We start from the raw sequence: 27428 nt of genomic DNA, 5'->3' as shown, positions 1-27428 counted from the left end.
TATATAAAAAAAACTTTTTACTCAGGGCTTTTCGTCCTTTTCCGATCTGTCAAAATAATGTTAAAAGTCTTAATGTGTAAAAAGTCTTCAAATGCCCTTTTCAATTGTAAATTCATCAATAAGCTTTAAACTATAAATTCTATGTTTTACAATGGATAGTACAAGTTTTTTTTTCTCGTGAAAACTTGTATTTCAGGCAAAAAAAAATTCTAACTACTCGTTTTTATTTTTTTTAAATGATATAAATTTTGCATTGGTTTCATTCTGTTATCTAAATTAACTGTAAATATTATGCCATCATAGGGGTCATCCGTCGTGACCAAGATAAGCGCTTCAATTTTTATTTTTCTAAGCAAAAAAAAGAACTCAGATTGGGACATCTAGAAAACCAGTAATAAGTAATGCTGCTTTCGTAAACCCAGTGCATTATGAACATATTTTGTGTCCAGTAGCGTGTCCCAAAAAAACATGAAGTCGAGGAAATCAATGTGCTCAGTTCTTAAATGATAAAAAACGTAAAAAACATTAAACAGCTCTGTGAGTGAAATATCAATCAAAGTGATACGCAAACCGAGAAAAGTATGACCGAACTTGCAAGCAATTTAAATTGCAGCGATTTAAACACACAAATAATATTCCAGAAGGGTATAGCTCTAAGACATCACTGCTTACACGATATTTGATTTCAGATTCGGATTAATCGGCCAAAATTACTTTAAGAAAGCATACCCTGACCTTTGCGACACATGCTTGCAACATCGTGTAATTAGTAGGCCTTGCTTATAAATTCTGAGAAATTTTGGCAAATTGGCACTTTTTTCTCACTAAAATTCAAATATCTCGGCTCTGGAGTGTTGAAATTGAATTTTCTCAGAGGGAAAAATTTTCACCATGAAATTTTCTACAAGCTGCATGCATTGGTTTTACTGGGAAAAATAGGCTTCCCTAAAATAAATGAGCATTTATGAAAAAAGTTTCGAAAAAATGCGATTTTTTCGACATAAATCCGCCTGGGAGAGTCCAAAAACAGTTTTGGTCCAATATTTATAGTGCATCTTAATCTGTGGACAAAAACCTATCGTTTGAAGATAATACACACCTGATTGACAGCGCGTAGGACAGCAGGATTATTCGTGTTTCGAGTGTAATTTTTTCAGTGATTGGTGTTTTTTTTTGTGCTTTAATTAAGATTACATTAATTGTTTTGTGATTTTTAAAGCCCTTCCTATATCACCGTTGATCAGAAGAAGGTACGGTACGGCGTCGGGTAAATTGTGCAATTATTTTTCAAATAATGTGTTAAATTTTTATGGTGAAAAATTCATTTCTATAGAATCGTTTATCGAAAGACACGCTTAGATTCTACATTAAAAACTTAAGAAAAAAAATTCATTTTTTTCTCAAAATCACATTTTTTCAAAAAATCTCGGAGGCAAAATTTTTCTCCGAGCTCAATAGTTGCATTTTTTTTTTGTCTCTTGAAACATATTAAAAAAATCGAAAATTAAAAAATAATACGGATTTTGGGAAATTGATTTTTGTGAAGAAGATAGTATTGAATGTTTCGCCCTTTTAACATTTCAAAAGTTCTTGATTTAAAAATGAAATAAAATATAATTTTCGAAAAGATCGAATTTCACGAATGTTTCATATTTAAACATTGAAAATCCGACCATTATTTGCTGAGATATCGACATTAGAAAATGGTGGGTTGTTTGGGTGAGACTTAGAAAACATCAATTTTCCTGTTTTTAAATCTTTGCATGGCAATATCTTATCAACTAAGGGTCGTATCAACAAAGTTCAAATAAGAAAAACATAGAGCTCAGCTTTTCAAAAATATTTTTTTTTTAAAGTGAGCAAACATATGCACTTATTTAAAAAAATGAGTAACTGCGACTATTTTCAAAAAAAGTTACCTAAAAATTGCTATAACTTGAAAACGGTGCACTTTATCAAAACTTCATTACACTACAATTTTACATCCAAAAATGAAGTTGAAAAATTTTTGCGACCAAAATTTCGAAGTTAATAAAAAATCAGTATTGATTCAAAAAACTCATAACTCAGAAAAAGAATTTTTGCACATTCGAGAAATTTCTGAAAAGTTTGCATTCAATATCCCCTAAAACATATGAGCAATTCTCTACGAAATCGGTCTTTTTTTTTCAATTTTAATTTTTGTATTTTTTAATCCGACTGAAACTTTTTTGGTGGCTTCAGTATGCCCAAAGAAGCCATTTTGCATCATTAGTTTGTCCATATAATTTTCCATACAAATTTGGCAGCTGTCCATACAAAAATGATTTGTGAAAATTCAAAAATCTGTATCTTTTGAAGGAATTTTTTGATCGATTTGGTGTCTTCGGCAAAGTTGTAGGTATGGATATGGACTACACTGGAAAAAAATGATACACGGTAAAAAAAATTTGGTGATTTTTTTTATTTAACTTTTTATCACTAAAACTTGATTTGCAAAAAAACACTATTTTTAATTTTTTTTATTTTTTGATATGTTTTAGAGGACATAAAATGCCAACTTTTCAGAAATTTTCAGGTTGTGCAAAAAATCTTTGAGCGAGTTATGAATTTTTTAATCAATACTGATTTTTTCAAAAAATCGAAATATTGGTCGCAAAAATTTTTCAACTTCATTTTTCGATGTAAAATCAAATTTGCAATCGAAAAGTACTTTAGTAAAATTTTGATAAAGTGCACCGTTTTCAAGTTAAATCCATTTTTAGGTTACTTTTTTGAAAATAGTCGCAGTTTTTCATTTTTTTAAATTAGTGCACATGTTTGCACACTTTTGGAAAAAATATTTTTGAAAAGCTGAGAAAATTCTCTATATTTTGCTTCTTCGGACTTTGTTGATACGACCTTTAGTTGCTGAGATATTGCAATGCAAAGGTTTAAAAACAGGAAAATTGATGTTTTCTAAGTCTCACCCAAACAACCCACCATTTTCTAATGTCGATATCTCAGCAACTAATGGTCCGATTTTCAATGTTAATATATGAAACATTCGTGAAATTTTCCGATCTTTTCGAAAACAATATTTTCAAAAATTTCAAATCAAGACTAACATTTCAAAAGGGCCAAACATTCAATATTACGCCCATGTAAAATGTTAGTCTTGAATTAAAATTTTTGAAAATATTTGTTTCGAAAAGATCGGAAAATTTTACAAATGTTTCATATATTAACATTGAAAATCGGACCATTAGTTGCTGAGATATCGACATTGAAAAATGGTGGGCTGTTTGGGTGAGACTTAAAAAACATCAATTTTCCTGTTTTTAAACCTTTGCATTGCAATATCTCAGCAACTAAAGATCGTATCAACAAAGTCCGAAGAAGCAAAATATAGAGAATTTTCTCAGCTTTTCAAAAATATTTTTTCCAAAAGTGTGCAAATATGTGCACTAATTTAAAAAAATAAAAACTGCGACTATTTTCAAAAAAGTCACCTAAATATGGATTTATCTTGAAAACGGTGCACTTTATCAAAATTTTACTAAAGTACTTTTCGATTGCAAATTTGATTTTACATCGAAAAATGAAGTTGAAAAATTTTTGCGACCAATTTTCGATTTTTTGAAAAAATCAGTATTGATTAAAAAATTCATAACTCGTTCAAAGATTTTTTGCACAACCTGAAAATTTCTGAAAAGTTGGCATTTTATGTCCTCTAAAACATATCAAAAAATAAAAAAAAATAAAAATAGTGTTTTTTTGCAAATCAAGTTTTAGTGATAAAAAAATTAATAAAAAAATCACCAATTTTTTTTTACCGTGTATCATTTTTTTCCAGTGTAGTCCATATCCATACCTACAACTTTGCCGAAGACACCAAATCGATCAAAAAATTCCTTCAAAAGATACAGATTTTTGAATTTTCACATATCATTTTTGTATGGACAGCTGCCAAATTTGTATGGAAAATTATATGGACAAACTAATGATGCAAAATGGCTTCTTTGGGCATACCGAAGCCACCAAAAAAGTTTCAGTCGGATTAAAAAATACAAAAAAAATCGAATGACCGAAATCCTAGAGAACTGCTCATATCAGAAAATAAAAAAAATAAAAAAGGTGTTTTTTGCAAATCAGGTTTTAGTGACAAAAAGTGAAATTAAAAATGACCAGAAATGATTTTAACGGGTATCATTTTTTTCAGTGCAGTCCTTATCCATACCTACAACTTTGCCGAAAACACCAAATCGATCAAAAAATTACTTAAAAAGATGGAGATTTTTGGATTTTCATATATCATTTTTGTATGGATAGTGCCAAATTTATATGGAAAATTTTATGGACAAACTAATGATGCAAAATGGCTTCTTTGGGCATACCAAAGGAACCAAAAAAAGTTTCAGCCGGATTAAAAAATACAAAAAAAAATCGAATGACTGATATCTCAGAGAAGTGCTCTATATATTTCGAAAAAAATCCTCCATCATGGCTGACCATTCTGCTCCCCAAGCAACTAAATTTTAATTCCCATTATTTTGCATGTACTGGAAATTCTTCAATCCAGTTACCCATCCTGGGAAATCCAACATTCGAAACACAGCCGTCACTTTCATGCTCTAAGAGCATTTCCCAAAAAAGCAGAAAATGTACCACCCAAAATGGGAACCGGTTCACAGAACCGAGGGTCGGCATGGGTTGGAAAACTCCAGCTTCGTTTGTACGTTGTTCTTAAATCAATTATTCATTACTGGTAATTTGTCAAAAGGAAACTTTTTCCCAGCATGCCACTTTCCTGGTGGTTCCTGGCCACCGGAAGTGTACTTCCAGGCTAGAGAGCGCGCACACACACACATTCACATTCATCGCCCTCCACCCCCCTTTTATAGTTGCTCAAATATTCAGGGGAAGTAATTTGGTTTTCTCGATTTGCTGCCTGCATTATGGATGGCAGTGTGCTGAACCTCCTGGAATGTGCTGCTGGATCCAACTCGGAGTCTCTTTGCAGACTCTTGGTTCTGTCGCATTTCGGATTTCCGGACGGAGGTCGGCCAGTTTTGCTCCGCTAGGAATTTCAATGAGCTCTCACAGCTGGTGGAATTCCCACACGGTTGCTCGATGGAGAGATTAGCCCAAAGGTGGGAGGGGGTGTAAATGAGACCCAGCGGTGGGGTTGATTGGATATTCAACGGAGCATGACCGATATTGGATTTGGCTTTTTGTTAGCAGGAGAAGGTTTAATTCTTTCATGATTAACTGGTTCATCAGGTTAACTGACGATTTGAAACCTTAGAAGTTCCTGGGAATTTTAAAATCCCTTCATTTTGACTTTAACATATCAGTTGCTCATACTGCATTACCCTTGTCAGCGTTCATCACGGTGACTGCACCAGGCAAAACTCCCTGACTTTGAAACGAGGGCCACAATTTATTATGCGCTTTTATCTGAGCGCACGGGTCCCCCAGAGACCGTTATTATGAAAAAAAAATTTCCACCCAAACCAATGATTGGACATGGTTCCTGGGACCATTCTGCACCTCTGGGCCGAGTTTCAAAATATTTGCCGGCAGAAATTTCGAATACGGTCAGTTTTAGTGTTTTCAGTAGAAATTAAGGAGAAACCACATGTGAAATGCGTAGGAAATGATCAAAATTTCAATGTTTCAACACCAAAACATTACTAGTCATGGTTTTAAATTGTATTAACATGTAGCAGAATGATATAAAAACGATTTACAGCTCTGACTTAGCCGGATTAAGCCTAAGTCAAGTGACTTAAGTACATTATTTACAAGTTTATACCTTAATATTTAAAAACACTCCTGCATCAGAGAATTTTAAGTGAAGTAAAACTAAATTGCACAAAAATAACTTAAAATGGGGTGACTTTGATCCAAGGGGTGACATTGTACCAATAAACTCATAAAGATTTCTTTCATAAGCTTGAATTTTATGTTAATTTATTTATTTGTAGACGGATTAATTTGGTTTATTTATGTTCCCCCAAAGCAATTTGATGATATTGCTATTAAAATCTGCTTATTCTGTTTGAATAAAGCGTGTTGATTTAAAATTGAATTAATTAAAATAAATTTGAAATCTCCTGGAATCCTCCAAATTTGAAAATTATGCTCACATTTTTCAGTGCTGAATCAATTCCTACTGAAATCAAATAAAACAATCAAAATATTAGGGAAACAAATTTTGTGTCGTGGCAAGTTTCCCGAGCATGGGTAAATAACAAGGGAAATGCGTAATAATACCTTTCTCTGGTATCAATACCAAATTTTGATATTCCTGGACCCTTAAAAATTTGTCTTAAGGATTATGCAAGAGCAAAATGTGGTATCATACCAATTTAAGGTATTGTTTTGATATTGCAAAATTGCCGAATTTGTCAATGGTCGAACACCACATTTTGGTATTATTTTGGTATTACAGTATTTTATCAAATTCCTCTGAAACTATGGTAAAATTTTGACCAATTTTGACAAAATAATTAATTTTGCGCTAAAATGATGTCTCAAAGCGAATGCTTTCATTGAAAACCGTAAATTTCAAACTTGATTTTAAACATTTTTGATATACCTCCTACAGAAATGACTTAAAATTGTGGAAAATTTTCTAAGTCAGGATGGCACATTTTGGTATTATTTTGGTACCGTCATCAGGGGTGACATTGGGTCTGGGGGGTGAGATTGGGTCATACAAATTTAAGCATTTTTGTATGACCCAATTTCACCCCCCAGACCCAATGTCACCCCTGATGACGGTATTAAAGTGTTTTATCAAATTCCTCTGAAACTATGGGAAAATTTTGACCAATTTTGACAAAATAATTAATTTTGCGCTAAAACGAGGTCTCAAAGCGAATGCTTTCATTGAAAACCGGAAATTTCAAACTTGATTTTAAACATTTTTGATATACCCCCTACAGAAATGACTTGAAATTGTGGAAAATGTTCTAAGTCAGGATGGCACATTTTGGTATTATTTTGGTATTAAGGTGTTATATCAATTTCCTCTGAAACTATGGGAAAATTTTGACCAATTTTGACAAAATAATTAATTTTGCTCTAAAATGATGTCTCAAAGCGAATGCTTTCATTGAAAACCGGAAATTTCAAACTTGATTTTAAACATTTTTGATATACCCCCTACAGAAATGACTTGAAATTGTGGAAAATTTTCTAAGTCAGGATGCCACATTTTGGTATTATTTTGGTATTGAAAGGTTCCATCAATTTTCTCTTAAACTATGGATTTTTTTTTAATTTTTGGCGAGATAATTAATTTTGCGCTAAAATGACTTGAAACCCAAAAATGTTATAGCTGATTTAAATTTTTTTTTGAGATATACCCACTAATATTTTTTTCAAAAACGTTGAAATTTCTCTAAGTTGGGATAACCAAATACTTTGAAAAACGAGTCAATCAACAGATTATTGAATTTTGGTGAATTTCAATCCAGTTTCATTTTAATAATACTTATTTTTCAATCTTGTTATTTTTCAGAAGCTTCAAGAACTTCAAGTACAGCCGTTCATCAATGACAAATGCATTCGGTGTGGTGAAGAATATCACTAAAAACAACATGGAATCATCAGGTGAGTAGATTTGGGTGTTGCATAAGGATCATTTACGTTTTTTTCACTAACTGCAACTGCTGCACTAAAAATGGTATGAAAATAGCAAATTTTGGTATTACTTGTGCAAATACCAGCGACCAAAATGTGATCTTGGTTGCCCAGTAATAGATGGTAAAATACCATGAAATCATACCAAAATCATGTTTGTGGAAGACCACAGGAATACCAAAATATGATTTTCCAAGGGCGCGGGAATACCTAAAATTAAAACCATGACAATACCAAGTTTTGGTATTCAAGCAATGTTCAAAAATCCAGAAGACCTCAACTTGGTATTGAAATGATTTTATTTTGTGGTATTATTTTACCTTTGGAATAACATGGTTTGGTATTGTTGTGCCCTTCCACATACAAGCTTTTGGTATGATTTCATGGTATTTTACCATCTATTACTGGGCAACCAAGGGCACATTTTGGTCGCTGTTATTTGCCCAAGTAATACCAAAATTTGGTATTCCCGTGTTATTTACCCCTGCTCGGGTTGTGACATTGCAATTAGAATAAAATTGTTCTTTTTTGTTTTAAATCGCTTACAAATTTCAACCTTACGAATGAAATCCGGAGAGTACTCCAGCTATCATTTAGCTCATATATTTTTGTTGTCATGTGTAATGACTATACTTAGCAAATGTTTAATGATACAACTTCCCACAGGATTAATATTTCAAACCAACCAATTATTTTCAAATATTGCAGTTATTGTCATAAAATAACATTTTATAATTGATTAAATTAATGTTGAAACACTCATAGTTAGAATTCAATAGAACATATTGCTGATAATCAAGAACGTTCACTAATAATGTAATCAACAAAAAAAAATCCTACTTCTGCCCAATGTGAAAACACAATCCATCTTTTAACAAGCTTGGCATATCTTATGAAAACATGAAAATAGTACAGTTAAATATCAAATCAAATCAAAATGATCGTTCTACAACATTACCAGCCTAACTGGGTTAGAGGCAACCACGTTTAACACTCTACCACCGAACCCGGTATAGTCAAGTACACACTAAAAAAATATGAATTTTACATTTATCGTAATCATGATTTTAACGCAAATTGAAATCATGTAATCAAAAATTTGATGTAAAATTATGATTCTTTCGACGTAGCTTGCCAAAATCATCGTGTGTACATTGAAACTCAATTTTACATCATAGAAAACGTAAAATTCAATTAACCATTACCCAATTTTCGGTCAATTATGGTGCACATATCGAAAGCGTGTTTTTTGATGTATGATATATGTACAGGCGATGTAAGTTTTCAATGTGACTTGTGTCCTAAAACTCTTGTCGGGGTCAAACTGTAAGGCTTATGAAACTAAAGCTTTATCTATTTTTTAGTGTTGCGTACTTATTGAACTTTTTATGGCAGAGGACAACATAATCTACGAACAATATTTGCAACGATTATACTTTGCAATTCAAGCTTATCGAGCTTGTTGTTAAGCTATCTGGCTATTATAAAATCGTAAAATTTGGTACAATGTCACCCCTTGGCTCAAAGTCACCCCATTTTAAGTTATTTTTGTGGAATTTAGTTTTACTTGACTTGAAATTCTCTGATGCAGGAGTGTTTTTAAATATTAAGGTATAAACTTGTAAATAATGTACTTAAGTTACATGACTTAGGCTTAATCCGGCTAAGTCAGAGCTGTAAATCGTTTTTATATCATTCTGCTACATGTTAATACAATTTAAAACCATGACTAGTAATGTTTTGGTGTTGAAACATTGAAATTTTGATCATTTCCTACGCATTTCACATGTGGTTTCTCCTTAATTTCTACTGAAAACACTAAAACTGACCGTATTCGAAATTTCTGCCGGCAAATATTTTGAAACTCGGCCCAGAGGTGCAGAATGGTCCCAGGAACCATGTCCAATCATTGGTTTGGGTGGAAATTTTTTTTTCATAATAACGGTCTGTGGGGGACCCGTGTGAGCGCAGTTCAGTTCAGAAAGTTAGCTGTGAATTTTCACAGCTTTCTGTTGCCACCGTAAATCATCGTGATATCAGCAGAAAACTATCACTGTCGTGCTTCTGTTCGGTTGTGTCCTGTCCATGTTGCATCGTGGCCCTTTTTGGGGTGGAATTAAGCTTTTTTTTCGCTGTCCGCCAGGCGCACCGGATGTTTGGCGCTTACAAAAGCTTCCAACAACCATCGAGGGGTGGGCCGGAACATCTGATACCGGAAAAATGTCGACGTAACGCACCACGAGTGCGAAAACTGGGCTGAACCGGGGTTTTTGGATGGACGCATCAACTTTTAATGCAAACTTGTAGCTGAAATGAGGAAAACATGGCGCGAGCATGGGCGTAGGTGCGATAAAATAAAAAGAAAATCATAAATATTAGAAGAACATCAAAAGTTCTATAAGAGTTAATAACACAACCAACAACAATTTTTTTTATTAACGAAAATCAAAGCTCATTATAAAAATGTAGTTCAAGGATAAAAATGGTTAAAAATCGCTTAACATTTTCTAAGAGCGCTTAAGCTTTATACTAAGAGGGTATTCCTCTTACACCTTATGAAAACTGTCATTTTAGTGAAATGGATACACTCTTTTGTTTACAAAACTTGTGTGCCCTTTTGAAATTTGAATGACAATTGGAATATCGCAAAAAAAAATATTTTATTTTAATTTTTTTTATTCCACTGAAATTTATCCATTTGTCTATTGAATAGACTCTATTCCCTTTGACAAAAGAAGGCAAATTCCCAAATATTTCAAGTATTTCTGCCAAATTGTTTCACCCAAGGCTCCAAACAATTTTGCGGGCTGGTCATACATAATGTGTAATATATTCAAAACTCTTGAGAAGGGATTTTTTGATCGATTTGGTGTGTTCGGCAAAATAATTGGTTTTGATTATGACGATTTTTTCCCCAAAATAAATATTGTTTTAAATTTCAGTTTTTTAAAGATTTTTAGGGGACTTTGTAAGCTTGTTTTGCGCTGGAGTAAAAGATGGTGTAAAATCTAGTACTGAAGATATGAAATAAAGATCATGTTCAGATTTGCGATCTAAAATTACTCATTTTTTTATGAAGTGTATCATTCTAAATGTTCATGAATTTTTAGGTTACATTATTCAAAAAAAATCCATTTTTCATAAAATTTAATTTCCAAGAGGATCCGATCAACAAAGTGAGAAAAAGGATGACAATTTTATTCAGCATTTCAAACATATTTTTTGGCGAGTGCTTTTCCTTTATAAATTATAGTTCAATTGTAAAAAAAAATAGTTTTCGAAAAAAGCATTTCAGCCACGGCCGCTCCTCAAAAACAACATTTCTGGGTTGAATCAAAAATCATATCGATAGTTTCTTTAGCTTTGAAGATAAAAAAAAAATGTGTCAAAAACAAACATTATGAGAACTTTAGTTGTTCATGATTTTTTGCTAAATGTTTTTGTGTTGCTGCTATTGTTTTACAGAAACTTTTTATATTTTTCACTCAATTTTGCGAATCGTATAATAAAATACGTTCAGTTATGATTAGGTTGGACAAAAACTTTAAATAAAATTTGTACTTGCCTAAATACCGAAATTCACAGTTCGTGAAGCGAATAAAACCATTAATCTTAAAGTGTGAAGAAATTAGTTACTTTTTATAGGTTAAAAGGCAATGTGTGAAAAAATAGGAACTTTTTTAAGGTAAACATGATTTTAAATTTAAAAAAAAAATCATTGCGTTCTTTTAGTAAATTTTTTTGTTGTTGCTATTGTTTGTTATTATTGATAAGGCCAAAGTAGTTCTATGACCGGTCCATAAAGCAATTCATGAAATATTAAATATAAAAATTCAGTGTGTAAATTTAAAAAAAAAGTTTGAGATCAATTTTCACACATCATAACAAAAATTTGATTTTAAAAATTGGGTTGTTTTTTTTCTGCTTTTGCAATAAAACGTTGTAAATTCAACGTAATTATTTTGATGATATTTTGTTAATTTTTTTCAAATTTTCTGTTTCAAGTTCTAACATTTTAAATGGTTGAATTTAATATTTTTCATTTTTATATTTATATTTTCAAAATCAGTTAGGCCTTTGCAAATATTTTTCAAAGTTTATGTCGCCCCCCCCCCCTCCCCCCTTCAAATTGGGTCTGTGTATAATGCATTTTAAAACACTTTTTCATTTATATGTTGAAACCATGGCTCGTAATTTCAATTTTCATACTTTTTTATTTTTTTGCCCTCCCCCCACGACTTTGGTCAGAGTCGAGGGACATAAACATCAAAAAATATTTGCAACGGCCTTAAACTGAAAAAAAAAAAAAATTTGTAAACTGAAAAATGGTGCAAGAAAAAATACAATTTCGTAAAATTGAGAAATAAACAAATAAAAAACAAGGAATGTTGTCAAAAAATGTGCTAAATTGATTTTTTTTACAGTTTTTACTGTGTTTTCTTCAAGCTGAAGATATTCTTTCATGAGGAAATTGATAAAAATTGATTTGTTTGATAAAGAAGCGAGTAGGAAAAATATTGTTTTGCTATATAACAACTTTGCTTTGATAATATTTAGTTGTTTATTTTTTTTAATGTTTTGTTAGTTTTCATTTTCATTTGAAAATATTTTGTAAAATATTTGAATTAACTTGAGGTTGTTGGTTATTGGTTATTGTTGTGTTGAGGAAATTATACTTAAAAAAACTTGCAACGACCAATGAAATTTTAATATTTTTTAAGTTAATGAAATTGCAATCTACAAAAATAATCACATTACAATACTTAACATTAAAAAAATCTGATAAATACTGTTTGAATGTTATCTTAGTTTTTATTTCCATAAAATGAAGATACCTGAACTTTGTTTGCAATACTAGTTTATGTTTTAATTTATTTTAAAAGATAAATTAAATAATTTTGCTATTTTTTGTAACACAATTTGAATTATTTGTTTAAAAGATAAATAAAAATAATTTTATGAAAAGAATTGATTGCTTATTTAATGTTATCGAACATTAGTTCCAGTCCGTTACTGCTTAAAAAAAACCGGATCTGGCCCGAAGGATCAAAAGGTTGGGCACCCTCGTTATAGATTTACAATAAATTGATTAAAAAAGGCTCTTAAAATTCTTTCTCATTTCTTTATAAAAATAAAATGGACTTGTTTTTGAAACGAATATTTCATGTTCAAATGTTCATTCAATGATTTTATTTAATTTATATTCAGAATTTTTATGAGGGGTTATGAAGAGTTTCTTTAAAAAATAATACTTTTTTTACTGTTTGATGAAAAAGTTTTTTTTTTAATTTTCAGTAGGTATCAGTTGCACAGCATTGATCAGTTTGGAGAAAATTAAAACTTAAGTTATTAAAAACAAATTAAAATAAATAAATTTAAAAATATCAAACATATTTCTCATCTTTCTTTATCAAGCTTGTTTTTCACTATGTCTCATTGATATTAATTGCCACAAAATCATCGACACTGATTGTAAAATTCAAAAAGCATATTTTTTCACTAAATATTCCTCAACTACCCTCCACCAATGCTCTCCGAGCCGGTTCAAAAACCAAAAAAAAAACGTACTACGAACCCAGAGATAGCTACAACTTTGACAGGCATTCGCAGTTGGTTGGATACCAGCGCCACCCGTCCAACGTCCGCACCCAGGGGCAAACGGTTGAACGCGGACATGGACCCACCACCATTCTCCTCTGGTCCCGGGTGGCGGTGGTGGTCGACCGGAGTTTGTTAGGTCGAGGTGGCAACATCTGGTCGTCGGTCGGTCGGTTTCGGGGCGAAAATTTGCATTTCTGTGTCACCGCATCATTGTTCATTCAGTCGCTCCACGGCGTGGCGGTGACCGTGGTGTAGAACGGGGCTTTTTTGACTCTTACTAAATTATGAGTTTGAAGTTGATGGTTGATTGTTCCTTGCTCATTTGACTCGATTTTTTTTTTGTTTGTTTAATTTTTGCTTTTGCTCAATTTTATTTTTAACAGTTTTTTTTCTGTCAAAGACCCACCGTGAACCACGGCAAGACGGCTATCGGAATGCGCCCTTTAATGTGGCCGGTTGCAGTGACAGTTTTATGGCGTTTTATGGCTGACCTGCCTTGTTGAATGCAGGCTGTCCACCACTTTCACCGTTTCACCCTCACCGACGGGTCAGTCACTTTCCCAAAAAGTGCAGCGCTCAGCCCGCATGCGATAAAGTCCTTTGTCACCAAAGCAAGAAGGGGCCTTTAACCTGGCCATGGTCTTCGTTTTCTACATACACGAATGGTATTCCGGGTCTATAGGACCCAGAAATGTTTTCAGCTGCCAAAATTCGAGATTGTAACCGATTTTGGATGTCTTGACCGCAAATGAAAGGCTAGGATGTCTACTTTCTGAATCCGACTGGCAGAACCGGTTTTGGACACCGTGGCCACCGGGAACCTGCTATAACCGAAAAAAGTCCTTTTTGAGGCCCCTACTTTGGGGACCTGTATCTCCGAAACGATTGCACATAGCAGGTTGCTTCCGGTTGCATTCGACAGATAATAACCTGAATTTTAAGCCCCAGAAAAAATAATTGGTCCATAGTGGCCACCGGTTCCGGTAACCCGGAACTTCCGGAAAACTTGATTTTTGCAGTTTTTGACATAAAACCGTCACACAGACCAGTATTTTGAAACGGATTATTTTGCAAATCATTGCAGAATGATACTACATACTACCCCTGACTATTTGGTATCGGTTCTGGCCAACTCTGGCCAATCCGGAACCGGTTCCAGGGTACCACTAAAACGGTTCCAATAATTGTCACGCTAGAAACCCGTCATGTTGCATATCAAACTTCATGAATTTGCATGTTATGACCATCTGAGGTCATGCCAATGTCCTCTGACCCATCCTGGTCACTCCGGAACCGGTTACCGGTGGCCACCGGGGGACACTATCGGAAACCCGTCATGTTGCATATCAAACTTCATGAATTTGCATGTTATGACCATCTGAGGTCATGCCGATGTCCTTTGACCCATCCTGGTCACTCCGGAACCGGTTACCGGTGGCCACCGGGGGACACTATCGGAATATGCAATGAACCCTATCATCCGACGTATCAAACTTCATGAAATTGAAAGTTATGACCATCTGAGGTCACGCCGATGTCCTCTGACCCATCCTGGTCACTCCGGAACCGGTTACCGGTGGCCACTGGGGGACACTATCGGAATATGCAATGAACCCTATCATCCGACGTATCAAACTTCATGAAATTGAAAGTTATGACCATCTGAGATCATGTCGATGTCCTCTGACCCATCCTGGTCACTCCGGAACCGGTTACCGGTGGCCACTGGAGGACACTATCGGAATATGCAATGAACCCTATCATCCGACGTATCAAACTTCATGAAATTGAAAGTTATGACCATCTGAGGTAATGCCGATGTCCTCTGACCCATCCTGGTCACTCCAGAACCGGTTACCGGTGGCCACTGAGGGACACTATCGGAATATGCAATGAACCCTATCATCCGACATATCAAACCTCATGAAATTGAAAGTTATGACCATCTGAGGCTATGCCGATGTCCTCTGACCCAACCTGGTCACTCCGGAACCGGTTACCGGTGGCCACTGAGGGACACTATCGAAATATGCAATGAACCCTATCATCCGACGTATCAAACTTCATGAAATTGAAAGTTATGACCATCTGTGGTTATGCCGATGTCCTCTGACCCAACCTGGTCACTCCGGAACCAGTTACCGGTGGCCACTGAGGGACACTATCGGAATATGCAATGAACCCTATCATCCGACATATCAAACTTCATGAAATTGAAAGTTATGACCATCTGAGGTCATGTCGATGTCCTCTGACCCAACCTGGTCACTTCGGAACCAGTTACCGGTGGCCACTTGGGGACACTATCGGAATATGCAATGAACCCTATCATCCGACGTATCAAACTTCATGAAATTGAAAGTTATGACCATCTGAGGTCATGCCGATGTCCTCTGACCCAACCTGGTCACTCCGGAACCGGTTACCAGTGGCCACTGAGGGACACTATCGAAATAAGCAATGAACCCTATCATCCGACGTATCAAACTTCATGAAATTGAACATTCTTACCATCTGAGGTCATGCTAACGTCCTTTGAACTTATCTGGTCACTCCAGAATCGGTTACCGTTGGCAACTTGGTTACACTCTCTGAGTATGTAGTAAACCCTATCATCCGACGTATCAAACTTCATGAAATTGAAAGTCATGACCATCTGAGGTCATGCTAACGTTCTTTGAACTTATCTGGTCACTTCGGAATCAATTTCCGATGGCCACTTGGGGACATTTGTGGAATATGCTAGAAACCCTATCATCCGAAATATCAAACTTGAATAGAAACCCTATCGTCCGACATATCAATCTTCATGAGGCCGTCTTTCTCTCAAACCGAGTGTTGCCGAGATTTGGGTGCAGAAACTCTTTCATCTAACCTTTGATTTTGATATTTTAGAAATTATAGACATAGTGTGATAGTGTGATAGTGTCCTCCAGTGGCCACCGGTAACCGGTTCCGGAGTGACCAGGATGGGTCAGAGGACATCGGCATGACCTCAGATGGTCATAACTTTCAATTTCATGAGGTTTGATATGTCGGATGATAGGGTTCATTGCATATTCCGATAGTGTCCCTCAGTGGCCACCGGTAACTGGTTCCGGAGTGACCAGGTTGGGTCAGAGGACATCGGCATGACCTCAGATGGTCATAACTTTCAATTTCATGAAGTTTGATACGTCGGATGATAGGGTTCATTGCATATTCCGATAGTGTCCCTCAGTGGCCACCGGTAACTGGTTCCGGAGTGACCAGGTTGGGTCAGAGGACATCGGCATGACCTCAGATGGTCATAACTTTCAATTTCATGAAGTTTGATACGTCGGATGATAGGGTTTATGCATATTCCGATAGTGTCCCCCAGTGGCCACCGGTAACCGGTTCTGGAGTGACCAGGATGGTTCAGAGGACATCGGCATGACCTCAGATGGTCATAACTTTCAATTTCATGAAGTTTGATACGTCGGATGATAGGGTTTATGCATATTCCGATAGTGTCCCCCAGTGGCCACCGGTAACAGGTTCCGGAGTGACCAGGTTGGGTCAGAGGACATCGGCATAACCACAGATGGTCATAACTTTCAATTTCATGAAGTTTGATACGTCGGATGATAGGGTTCATTGCATATTCCGATAGTGTCCCTCAGTGGCCACCGGTAACCGGTTCCGGAGTGACCAGGTTGGGTCAGGGGACATCGGCATGACCTCAGATGGTCATAACTTTCAATTTCATGAAGTTTGATACGTCGGATGATAGGGTTCATTGCATATTCCGATAGTGTCCCCCGGTGGCCACCGGTAACCGGTTCCGGAAGGACCAGGATGGGTCAGAGGACATTGGCATGACCTCAGATGGTCATAACTTTCAATTTCATGAAGTTTGATATGTCGGATGATAGGGTTCATTGCATATTCCGATAGTGTCCCTCAGTGGCCACCGGTAACTGGTTCTGGAGTGACCAGGTTGGATCAGAGGACATCGGCATAACCACAGATGGTCATAACTTTCAATTTCATGAAGTTTGATATGTCGGATGATAGGGTTCATTGCATATTCCGATAGTGTCCCCCGGTGGCCACCGGTAACCGGTTCCGGAGTGACCAGGTTGGGTTAGAGGACATCGGCATAACCACAGATGGTCATAACTTTCAATTTCATGAAGTTTGATACGTCGGATGATAGGTTTCATTGCATATTCCGATAGTGTCCCTCAGTGGCCACCGGTAACCGGTTCCGGAGTGACCAGGTTGGGTCAGAGGACATCGGCATGACCACAGATGGTCATAACTTTCAATTTCATGAAGTTTGATACGTCGGATGATAGGGTTCATTGCATATTACGATAGTGTCCCTCAGTGGCCACCGGTAACCGGTTCCGGAGTGACCAGGATGGGTCAGGGGACACCGGCATGACCTCAGATGGTCATAACTTTCAATTTCATGAAGTTTGATACGTCGGATGATAGGGTTCATTGCATATTCCGATAGTGTCCCTCAGTGGCCACCGGTAACCGGTTCCAGAGTGACCAGGTTGGGTCAGGGGACATCGGCATGACCTCAGATGGTCATAACATGCAATTTCATGAAGTTTGATACGTCGGATGATAGGGTTCATTGCATATTCCGATAGTGTCCCCCGGTGGCCACCGGTAACCGGTTCCGGAGTGACCAGGATGGGTCAGAGGACATTGGCATGACCTCAGATGGTCATAACATGCAATTTCATGAAGTTTGATATGCAACATGACGGGTTTCTAGCGTGACAATTATTGGAACCGTTTTAGTGGTACCCTGGAACCGGTTCCGGATTGGCCAGAGTTGGCCAGAACCGATACCAAATAGTCAGGGGTAGTATGTAGTATCCTTCTGCAATGATTTGCAAAATAATCCGTTTCAAAATACTGGTCTGTGTGACGGTTTTATGTCAAAAACTGCAAAAATCAAGTTTTCCGGAAGTTCCGGGTTACCGGAACCGGTGGCCACTATTGACAAATTTTTTTTTCTGGGGCTTAAAATTCAGGTTATTATCTGTCGAATGCAACCGGAAGCAACCTGTTATGTGCAATCGTTTCGGAGATACAGGTCCCCAAAGTAGGGGCCTCAAAAAGGACTTTTTTCGGTTATAGCAGGTTCCCGGTGGCCACGGTGTCCAAAACCGGTTCTGCCAGTCGGATTCAGAAAGTAGACATCCTAGCCTTTCATTTGCGGTCAAGACATCCAAAATCGGTTACAATCTCGAATTTTGGCAGCTGAAATCATTTCTGGGTCCTATAGACCCGGAATACCATTGGTGTCAGTTTTTTTTTGGTGGGCACTTCCGGTGGCCACCGGAAGTTCATTTTTGGCCAGAATGTGTGTCTTAGTAAGATACACAAAGTCACAAAATTTCAGATCTCGAGGTGTTTTTGGTCAAAAGTTACAATTACTTTTATAGTGCTACTGGGTCCTATAGACCCGAAGACCATGCCCGGGTTAAGCACTAGGGCGTTATTCATTTTCCGCGTGCTTTCATTAAACGCCACACCATCATCATCTGCACAAACACATTGCACTGCAAGCACGCACTGGCACAACCACAGACAAAAAGGGTCACGCGACCAGCCCGCGAAAAGTGTGTTGAGTTCACTGCCCTCCCCCACCAAAATCCCCTTTCCGCTCCATTTTGTGAGTTTTTGTGAGAGTAAGTGTGAAAAAGTGTGGTGGTTTTGGTCAGTTTCCACACCGCGGTGCGCGGCCCCTGGCCGGGACCGACAGCCGAAAAATGGGTTATTGATAAACTGAGCGGAAAATAAACGAAAATTTATGTTTTGAGCATTAACATCATTATTATTCGATAATGTCGGGGCGGCCACGCAGTTACGCACACACGCACGCAAGCGTACAGAGTGGCAAAGGGCAGACGCGAGTTCCTGTTGGGTTAATTTTGGTTGAGAGTTGAATATTGATGATAAAGTTCCGTTAATTTTGTTGGTTTTTAACAAATGGTTGTGTGAACTTCGATAGTTGCGAATAATCATACACATAAAATTTACTGAAATATTTTTATCTAAATGAAATTTCTGAATAAAACAAATATATTTAAAATAATTGATTGCCATTAATGGGGATGAGATTGGGTAAAAGTGATTTTCTAAATGAATCTCAACTCAGTTTAAAGTATTGTATAAGGAAAATCTTAAGAAAACTTCGATAACAATAATCTTGTTCTTTTGGCCAAAAATTACCATTCAAAAGATTGATCTTTTATTAAATTTTATGAAACTGCTCGAAACGTAAATATTTAGAAAATCTCCACTTCCAACATTGTAGCATGTCAATACGACTTCCTTGAACAAGTAACTCTCTTGAATGACTTGTTTTGAACTTATCTTTGTATTTGAGAATAATTTAATTTTATTTGACCCAATGTCACCCCCTCCAAGATGTGATATTGGGTCAAAACAATTGGCAATTAACCCTCTACTACCCAAATATTTTTTTCGAATATTTTTATTTTTCCCGAGTTCAGGAGGTCATTTTGAGCAACTTTTATTCTACTTAAAACTTAACTTCTCTTATTTTATGATTTTCTTGTTTTATTATAATTTGCATTTATCATGTTTAGTTTATCTTTGTTTTTGGTAGTATTTGGCCTATTCTACCACCATCATTACATTTTGCCTATCTAATTTTTCATGTTTTTAAAGTCACTTATTCCATTTTTAGCTTATTTTTCACATTTTCTTCTTTAGAATTGCACAATTATCATTTTAATTCTAAAAAAACGCGTACAGGCATAGTACTGCATTCTTTTGGATCGTCTAAAGGCGGGGTTGGGTTGAAGAGGGTTAAAGGTACATTACGTCAAATTCCATTTTTTTTTGGGAAAATGTTGGTAAATTACACAGCAAAAAAATGTAAATTTGGAAGGTGTAGTTTTGGAATGTTGAATATTACCTATTTTATTGATGTAATTTTTCCTCGATTTAGACTAGAAAAGTGACATTACACCATTTTTTCTGACATTAAAGATGTACCCCTACTAGGATGGCTCGAGTTGGTCGATTTTTCGGAACATGTTTTTTTCGGTTGCTTTTAGGCCCCTAAACAACTCCCCGAAATTTGGGAGCGATTGGTTGCGTCCAGCGTTAAAGAGGTTTTGAGTGACTCACCACACATAACCTTCGGACGCCTAGAAATGAGCAGAAACTTGCAACAGAGCCCACAAAAGACCCGGGGTCGTTAAAGTGGATTGCTTTGCTTTTTTGGTTGCGTCCACACTTTGCGCATTGTGCTATCCAAGGGTTTCCAGCAAGGCCTCCGACTGGCAAGTTATTAATAATTACTTTGATTTTTAGCTGGTAATTAGGTAATTCTTTAATTAATTAGTAACTCTTTAATGACTTAGTAATTCAGAGTAATTTCAAGTAATTAATTGGTAATTAAAGTAATTTTTGAGTATTTAAAGTAATTGATTTTTTTAAATTGTACTTTTTCAACGAAACTATTTACTTTTTATATATAATCTATTATAACAGTTTTTTATTAATTTCAAATAAGAACAAAACACAAAGATTAAAAAAACTGATTCTGTATGTAGAAGGCCTTATTCACCATAGTTCTCTCCTAAAATTCTCCTAAAATTTATTTTTATCATGTTGTTTATCGAAGCTGATTAACAACAAAAGGCCATGATATATTTATTACCCAGTGAAAAATGTTTTGTGAATCCGAAATCTATTATTTTTTATTAAGCAATTATAAAAATATGTTTTTTTTTTTGCAAGAACTACATTAGAATTGATTAATTTTTTTATGCTTTTCCTTCTAATAGGCAGTCAAAATTATTTGAAGTTTATGTGGATCAAATATTTAAAACCAAAATGTACTTAATTATCATTGAAAAAACTAACTTAATCCACCTATGTGGTTGGAGCCTTCCTCACTCATTACCAACAATGGCTGTACACAAATTTCATCTATTTTTTAGATCCGGATTAAAAAAGTACATAAATATCACTTAATTGGCCATATTTCAGGCAGGGTTGCCAGATATTCAATGTTTTGGACTCGTTGGAAATGTCTTTTGATAACCTAACCAACGATGGGTCGGATGGTGGATCCGGACGTGGTTTACATACAATTAAGTGAGATCCGGTTTCCAAAAATAACATCAATATCACTTAAGTGGCAATATCTCGAGACAGGGTTGCCAGATCTTCAATGTTATGGACTCGTTGGAAAGGTCTTTTGATAACCTAACCAACGATGGGTCGAATGGTGGATCCGGACATAGTTTACATACATTTAAGTGAGATCCGGCTTCAAAAAAGTACATCAATATCACTTAAGTGCACATATCTCGAGACAGGACTGCCAGATCTTCAATGTTATGAACTCGTTGGAAAGGTCTTTTGATAACCTAACCAACGATGGGTCGAATGGTGGATGCGGACATAGTTTACATACATTTAAGTGAGATCCGAATTTATGTCATTTTTATACATAACTTTTGAACTACTTATCGAATCTTCAGTCTGTATAAAACTCGATCTATGGGACCCTAAACCAAGTCGAATGCAACAGGTTTGGGCCAAATCGGTTCAGCCAGTGCCGAGAAACATGAGCTAGTTTGTTGGTCACATACATACATACACACACACATACACACACACACATACACACACATACACACACATACACACACACATACACACAGACATTTGTTCAGTTTTCGATTCTGAGTCGATATGTATACATGAAGGTGGGTCTACGACGTTTTTATACAAAGTTCATTTTTAGAGCAGGATTATTGCCTTACCTCAGTGAGGAAGGCAAAATCAATAAAAATAAAAATATGTTTTTTTCTTTTTTTTTTCATCATCTCGACGTCGTCGTGCTATCTTGTCGCACCCGCCATTTTGACGTTCCGAGAAAAACGCGTTTTAATGTTTGACCTTGAATATACAAAAACGAGAGCACGCAATGTAAACAATAACAAACACGTTTTGTTTGGCTGACCATTCTGTGCATTGTCCCAAAGTTTGGTTGAAGTTGGTTGCTAGAGTCCCGAGTTATAATTACAAATGTTTACGGTAGTCTAGCTTGTACGTGCGACAAACGCATCCTGACTTTCCTGGCCTGAAATCCTTTTGGCCTTTTGTCGCACTTACATCAATTTTCATGGAGTGACAAGATAGCACGACAAGATTGAAACTACTTTCATATGTAAAGTGACAAAAATGCACGGAGTTTTTTCGGTTTTTGTTGAATATCTCAGGATTGAAATCGAATTTTGGGGATCTGTGAAGGTCAAAAGGTGAGGCATTGTGAGCTGCACAAAATGGCGTTCTTAACTCAATTTGGCCCTAAATGCACGTACGACAAGTTAGCACGATGGCGACGATCTGCAGAAATTGACAGTCCTATAATATCTCTCTATTAAGAGCTAAGCTAAAAATCAAACTCAGTGAAATTAAAATCGACTAATATTCAGATGCAGAAATTAAATCCAATGTAAATGTCACGTTCCACATCATCCGTATTTTCAGTAACAGATTTTTTTTTAATTTGCTTGAGAAAAAAAAACATGCAAAGTAATGTCAAACCAATGTTTGAAAAACGTTTTAAAACTTAACGTTATTTTGATGAATTTCACAATTTTCAAGAAGAGCCGCTGCAAATATTTGTCAAAGTTTATGTTTGGCTCGAATAATCAGGGGGCCTTTTTTCAAACAACTTCTATATTTTAATGGCATTCGACTTTGGAAGCTGAAAATATCATTAAAATTCATATATTGAAGTAAAACAGTACAGTATTTTTTTTTTTTGCTTTCATGACAAACATGACTTCAAAAAACGTAAGTCAACTTAAATAATCTTGTTTTGCAATTGATTGATAAGGGTTTGGTTGATTGAAACGTGAAACATAATGCAATTTCGAATCAGATAATGAACAGGTTATATTGGCCATGAAACAATTATTCTTGTTCATATCCAGAGTTTTTTTAAAGGTCCTCTAAGCTATTGTGTTTTATATGTTTATAGGACATATTAAAAAAAACTCCATATATCAATTGAGCTACTTATTTTTTTACCGAAAAATAGAATAATTAAATACTAATGTCAATTTTATAATGAAATAAATTCCAAATTTCAAACCAATAGGATATCATGTAAACATCACTCAAAGTTTCAGCGCCCTCTAAAGGGGGGGCTTCTTGTCGTTTGATTTTTTCAATAAACATTATACGCGAAATTCACAATATCCAGATTGGTACAAAAAAAAAGTAAGCAGCATAATTTTTGAAAGAGCTATCGAATGAGCTATTTATAAATAATTTAGTTTAGAACCGTAGAAATGAATACTTGAATTTAAATTAAATGTTTTTTATCGTAGTGAAAAGTAACTAAGTAATTTGTGTAATTAACCATTTTGGACAAGTAATTTAAGTAATTAATTGGCAGACTGGCAAGTAATAAACGCTTCTGGAAACCCTTGGTGCTATCTTGCTCCTGTCCAAAGATACAGCGAGCTCAAAACTGGTCTAAAACGTGATTTCCGAGCCAAAAACATGTTTTAGACCAGTTTTAAGGACGCTGTATCTTTTGACAGGAGCAAGATAGCACAATTCTTTCTTGAGGAAAGTTTTAGAGAATTTTCTCAATTTCAACACTATTGTGTTGGTTTGAAAACTTTAGTGAAAAATAAAAATGATAAAAATCGAAATGTAAAAAAGATGGTTTTCCCATACTAATTCCCATACAAAATTGAAATGCAATGCGCAAAGTGTGGACGCAACCAATCGCTCCCAAATTTCGGGGAGTTGTTTAGGGGCCTAAAAGCAACCGAAAAAACATGTTCTGAAAAATCGACCCTCTCGAGCTATCCTAGTAGGGATACATCTTTAATGTCAGAAAAAATGTGTAATCGCTCCCAAATATTAGGAGGTTGTTGGGCCTCAACCAAAAGGCATTAAAAAAAAACTTTGTTCTGGTTTGATTTGCCTGTTTTTTATTTTTTCCATATATAACGACGAGCCAGTCTAACACCTACACATGTAACATTAACATTTTTTTTAACTGTGTATCTCAGCTCTATATTGAAAGTTTTTCAATATCATTTAAGTTGGTTTTGATATTAAGGAGTTAGTTGAAATTTTATGTACGTTAAATTTTCAATATTTCATTCTATTTTTTAAGCAGAATTTTAATGGTTTTGCAAAAAATGGGAACGATTTTATTTCATTAATTTTAGTTTGATGTATTTGAATATTTGAATATATTCATTAAAGATAGCAAAAAAAAATCAAAATAATTCATTTTTTTTAATAACAAATAATGCATCATTTATTTTTTTATAAAACAGCTTTATTAAAAAAAATTAAGATACGAAAAAATAAAAATCAAAAATTTCGATGTAGTTAATTGGAAATTGGTTCGATTCAGCTTTGGAATTTCTTTAAGCAGTCCCTAAGTTTTGTTTAATTTCAGTTAAAATTTGTTGCAAGAAAAAGAAAACATAACTCAAATTCAATTGTTGATAGAATGTAACAATGACAATCCCCTTTTTTGTTTTTTTTTTATAATTCAAAAAATCTTGATTATAGATTTATAGATTGGTATATTGTCTTCCCGCCCGTGTGGATCAATCGGACCGCACACTGGATTCACAATCCAGAGGTCGCTGGTTCGAATCCCGCGGCGGGCGCTCTAAAATTCTTTGTGTAAATATGGGTATTTGGCGCCGTCGCTCCGTGCCATACTTTCATACACTTAGGAGCCCAGGGCGGCGAAGTCCTTGTAGATAAAAAGGAAGACACTAGTGGTTGGTACTAGCAACCCGGGCAGACGGTAATAACGAAATTCATGCCATTTCAATAACAAATACTGTTAAAATAACAGAAAGTGTTATGGAATCTTCTTGAAAATCCATTTTTGCATAAGGGTTTAATAACAGTTTATGTTATCATAACAAAATTTGTTATTGGTATGATATTGTTTGAAAGCCAAAACAACATTCGAATAACATTTTTTGTTATGGAAGAACAACTCCAACCGTTATTGATATGATCGGATTAGTTGTTAAAATAACAAAAAATAATAACAAAGATTTGTTCGAAGAATAACTAAAAATGTTATTAGTCTGTTATTACAATAACAATCCAATAACAAAAAATTCATAACGACGAATAACAAATCTTGATATAAATAACATAAAATGTTATTGGCCTAGTATTTTCAAATATCAAAAAATGTTATCCCTAAGTTATTTCCGTCTGCTGGGGAATGGTGGCCGACAGTTATAAAGTCAACTTCGTTTTTCAATTGCTCCCACACATGCGTAATATGATTTTAAACGCAAGAAAGTGCATTTGAAGTTGTTTTCAGTCGATTAGACTCCTATTTTCATTAAAATTGTGAAGTTTTTTGAAATAAAAATTGTACCCTGATTTTTTGTGCTGATTTTGAAGGGGAAGGCGACATAAACTTTAAAAATAATTGCAACGGCTTTAATAACATTTTATAAAGGAGAAGAACTCTTGCAAAAATAATTATAAAAATCCTACAATTTTCTCTTTCCGTCTTTGTTGATCGCAGTCCGATAGTTGTGAGATACAGCCTCTCAGAGTTAAAATTTTTGAAAAGTAACTTCTTCTCAGTGTCATATCAAAAGCCCTCATTTTTCAACTCGTGATATCTCGAAGACTGCTGGTTCGATTTCCAGTGTTAACACGTGAACTTTTTGTGAAATTTAGTGCTCTCTCTTCCAATTTCTTCGTCAACAGTCAAACGACATAATCCTAAAAAAATGCAGCTGCCTTATAGAAGGAAAACAATTTTAAGTTCAACTTAAAAACTAAAATACTGAAATTCCAATGTTACAAAAGATTATTGACTCTGGCCAACCGAATTTAAAGAAATATCAACATTTTATATTAAAGCAATAAAATTGTGTTTCCCTGTTAAACCTTATTCACATGACATAATTGACTAAAATTCCCCTCTCTCTCATTCCATTTCTCAATTCCAGACTAAACTACATAACATTTGGCCTTCGCTCGCTCTGGTTTCACGCGACCAACGTGGTCCTACACGCGGCCGCCTGCGTCCTCTTCACCCGCGTCTGCTCGACGATCGCCGGCCTGCGGAAGAACTTTGCCGTGTTTGCCGGCGTCCTGTTCGCCGTCCACCCGATCCACACCGAAGCGGTAAGTGTGCTGTTATTGGGGTGTATCTTCTTAAATATTATTTATTAATTACAAGCCTTACCCGACAAACTTCGTCCTGCCTTTTTTTTGTTTCCTGACGTTTCTTGCTTGTTTACTAATTCAGCCTCCTGTGATCAAAATTTGATTTTACGCAGCTTTTCCCATACAATCTGCAGATTTTCCGGAATCGGTTCCAGAGTGGCCAAAGTTGTAACTTTTTGGCATAAGAACCTTCCTTGGGCTTATACGAACCCAACGCAACAAAGAGCACCTCGATCCGAGGCTCCGTATCCCGAGCAGGGGTAAATAACACGGGAATACCAAATTTTGGTATTACTTGGGCAAATAACAGCGACCAAAATGTGCTCTTGGTTGCCCAGTAATAGATGGTAAAATACCATGAAATCATACCAAAGTCTTGTATGTGGAAGGGCACAACAATACCAAACCATGTAAAGGGTAAAATAATACCTCAAAATAAAACCATTTCAATACCAAGTTGAGGTCTTCTGGATTTTTGAACATTGCTTGAATACCAAAACTTGGTATTACCATGGTTTTATTTTTAGGTATTCCCGCGCCCTTGAAAAATCATATTTTGGTATTTCTGTGGTCTTCCACATACATGATTTTGGTATGATTTCATGGTATTTTACCATCTATTACTGGGCAACCAAGGGCACATTATGGTCGCTGGTATTTGCACAAATAATATCAAAATTTGGTATTTTCATACCATTTTTAGTGCAACAGTTGCAGTTAGTAAAAAAACAGAAATGGTCCATATGCAACAGCCAAATCTACTCACCTGATGATTCCATGTTGCTCTTAGTGATATTCTTCACCACACCGAGTGCATTTGTCATTGATGAACGGCCTGTGCTTGAAGTTCTTGAAGCTTCTGAAAAATAACAAGATTGAAAAATAATTATTATTAAAATGAAACTGAATTGAAATTCACCAAAATTCAATAATCTGTCGATTAACTCGTTTTTCAAAATATTTGGTTCTCCCGACTTAGATAAATT

The 27428-nt window shown here is 35.4% G+C and overlaps 1 protein-coding gene across 1 annotated transcript in view; it reads left to right on the top strand.

The window, feature by feature from the left end:
* Positions 1-27428, top strand: part of LOC128093719 (protein O-mannosyl-transferase TMTC1-like) — a 96942-nt gene that overhangs the window by 46844 nt on the left and 22670 nt on the right. Inside the window, exon 2 of the mRNA XM_052711413.1 lies at positions 26223-26400. Coding sequence (XP_052567373.1) covers positions 26223-26400 — 178 coding nt within the window. The remainder of the gene's footprint in view (positions 1-26222; positions 26401-27428) is intronic.

The sequence above is a fragment of the Culex pipiens genome, unplaced genomic scaffold (assembly GCF_016801865.2).
Source record: "Culex pipiens pallens isolate TS unplaced genomic scaffold, TS_CPP_V2 Cpp_Un0009, whole genome shotgun sequence".
Taxonomy (NCBI): domain Eukaryota; kingdom Metazoa; phylum Arthropoda; class Insecta; order Diptera; family Culicidae; genus Culex; species Culex pipiens.
The sequence above is the reverse complement of the archived record's forward strand: the minus strand, read 5'-3'. Positions and strand labels throughout refer to the sequence as shown.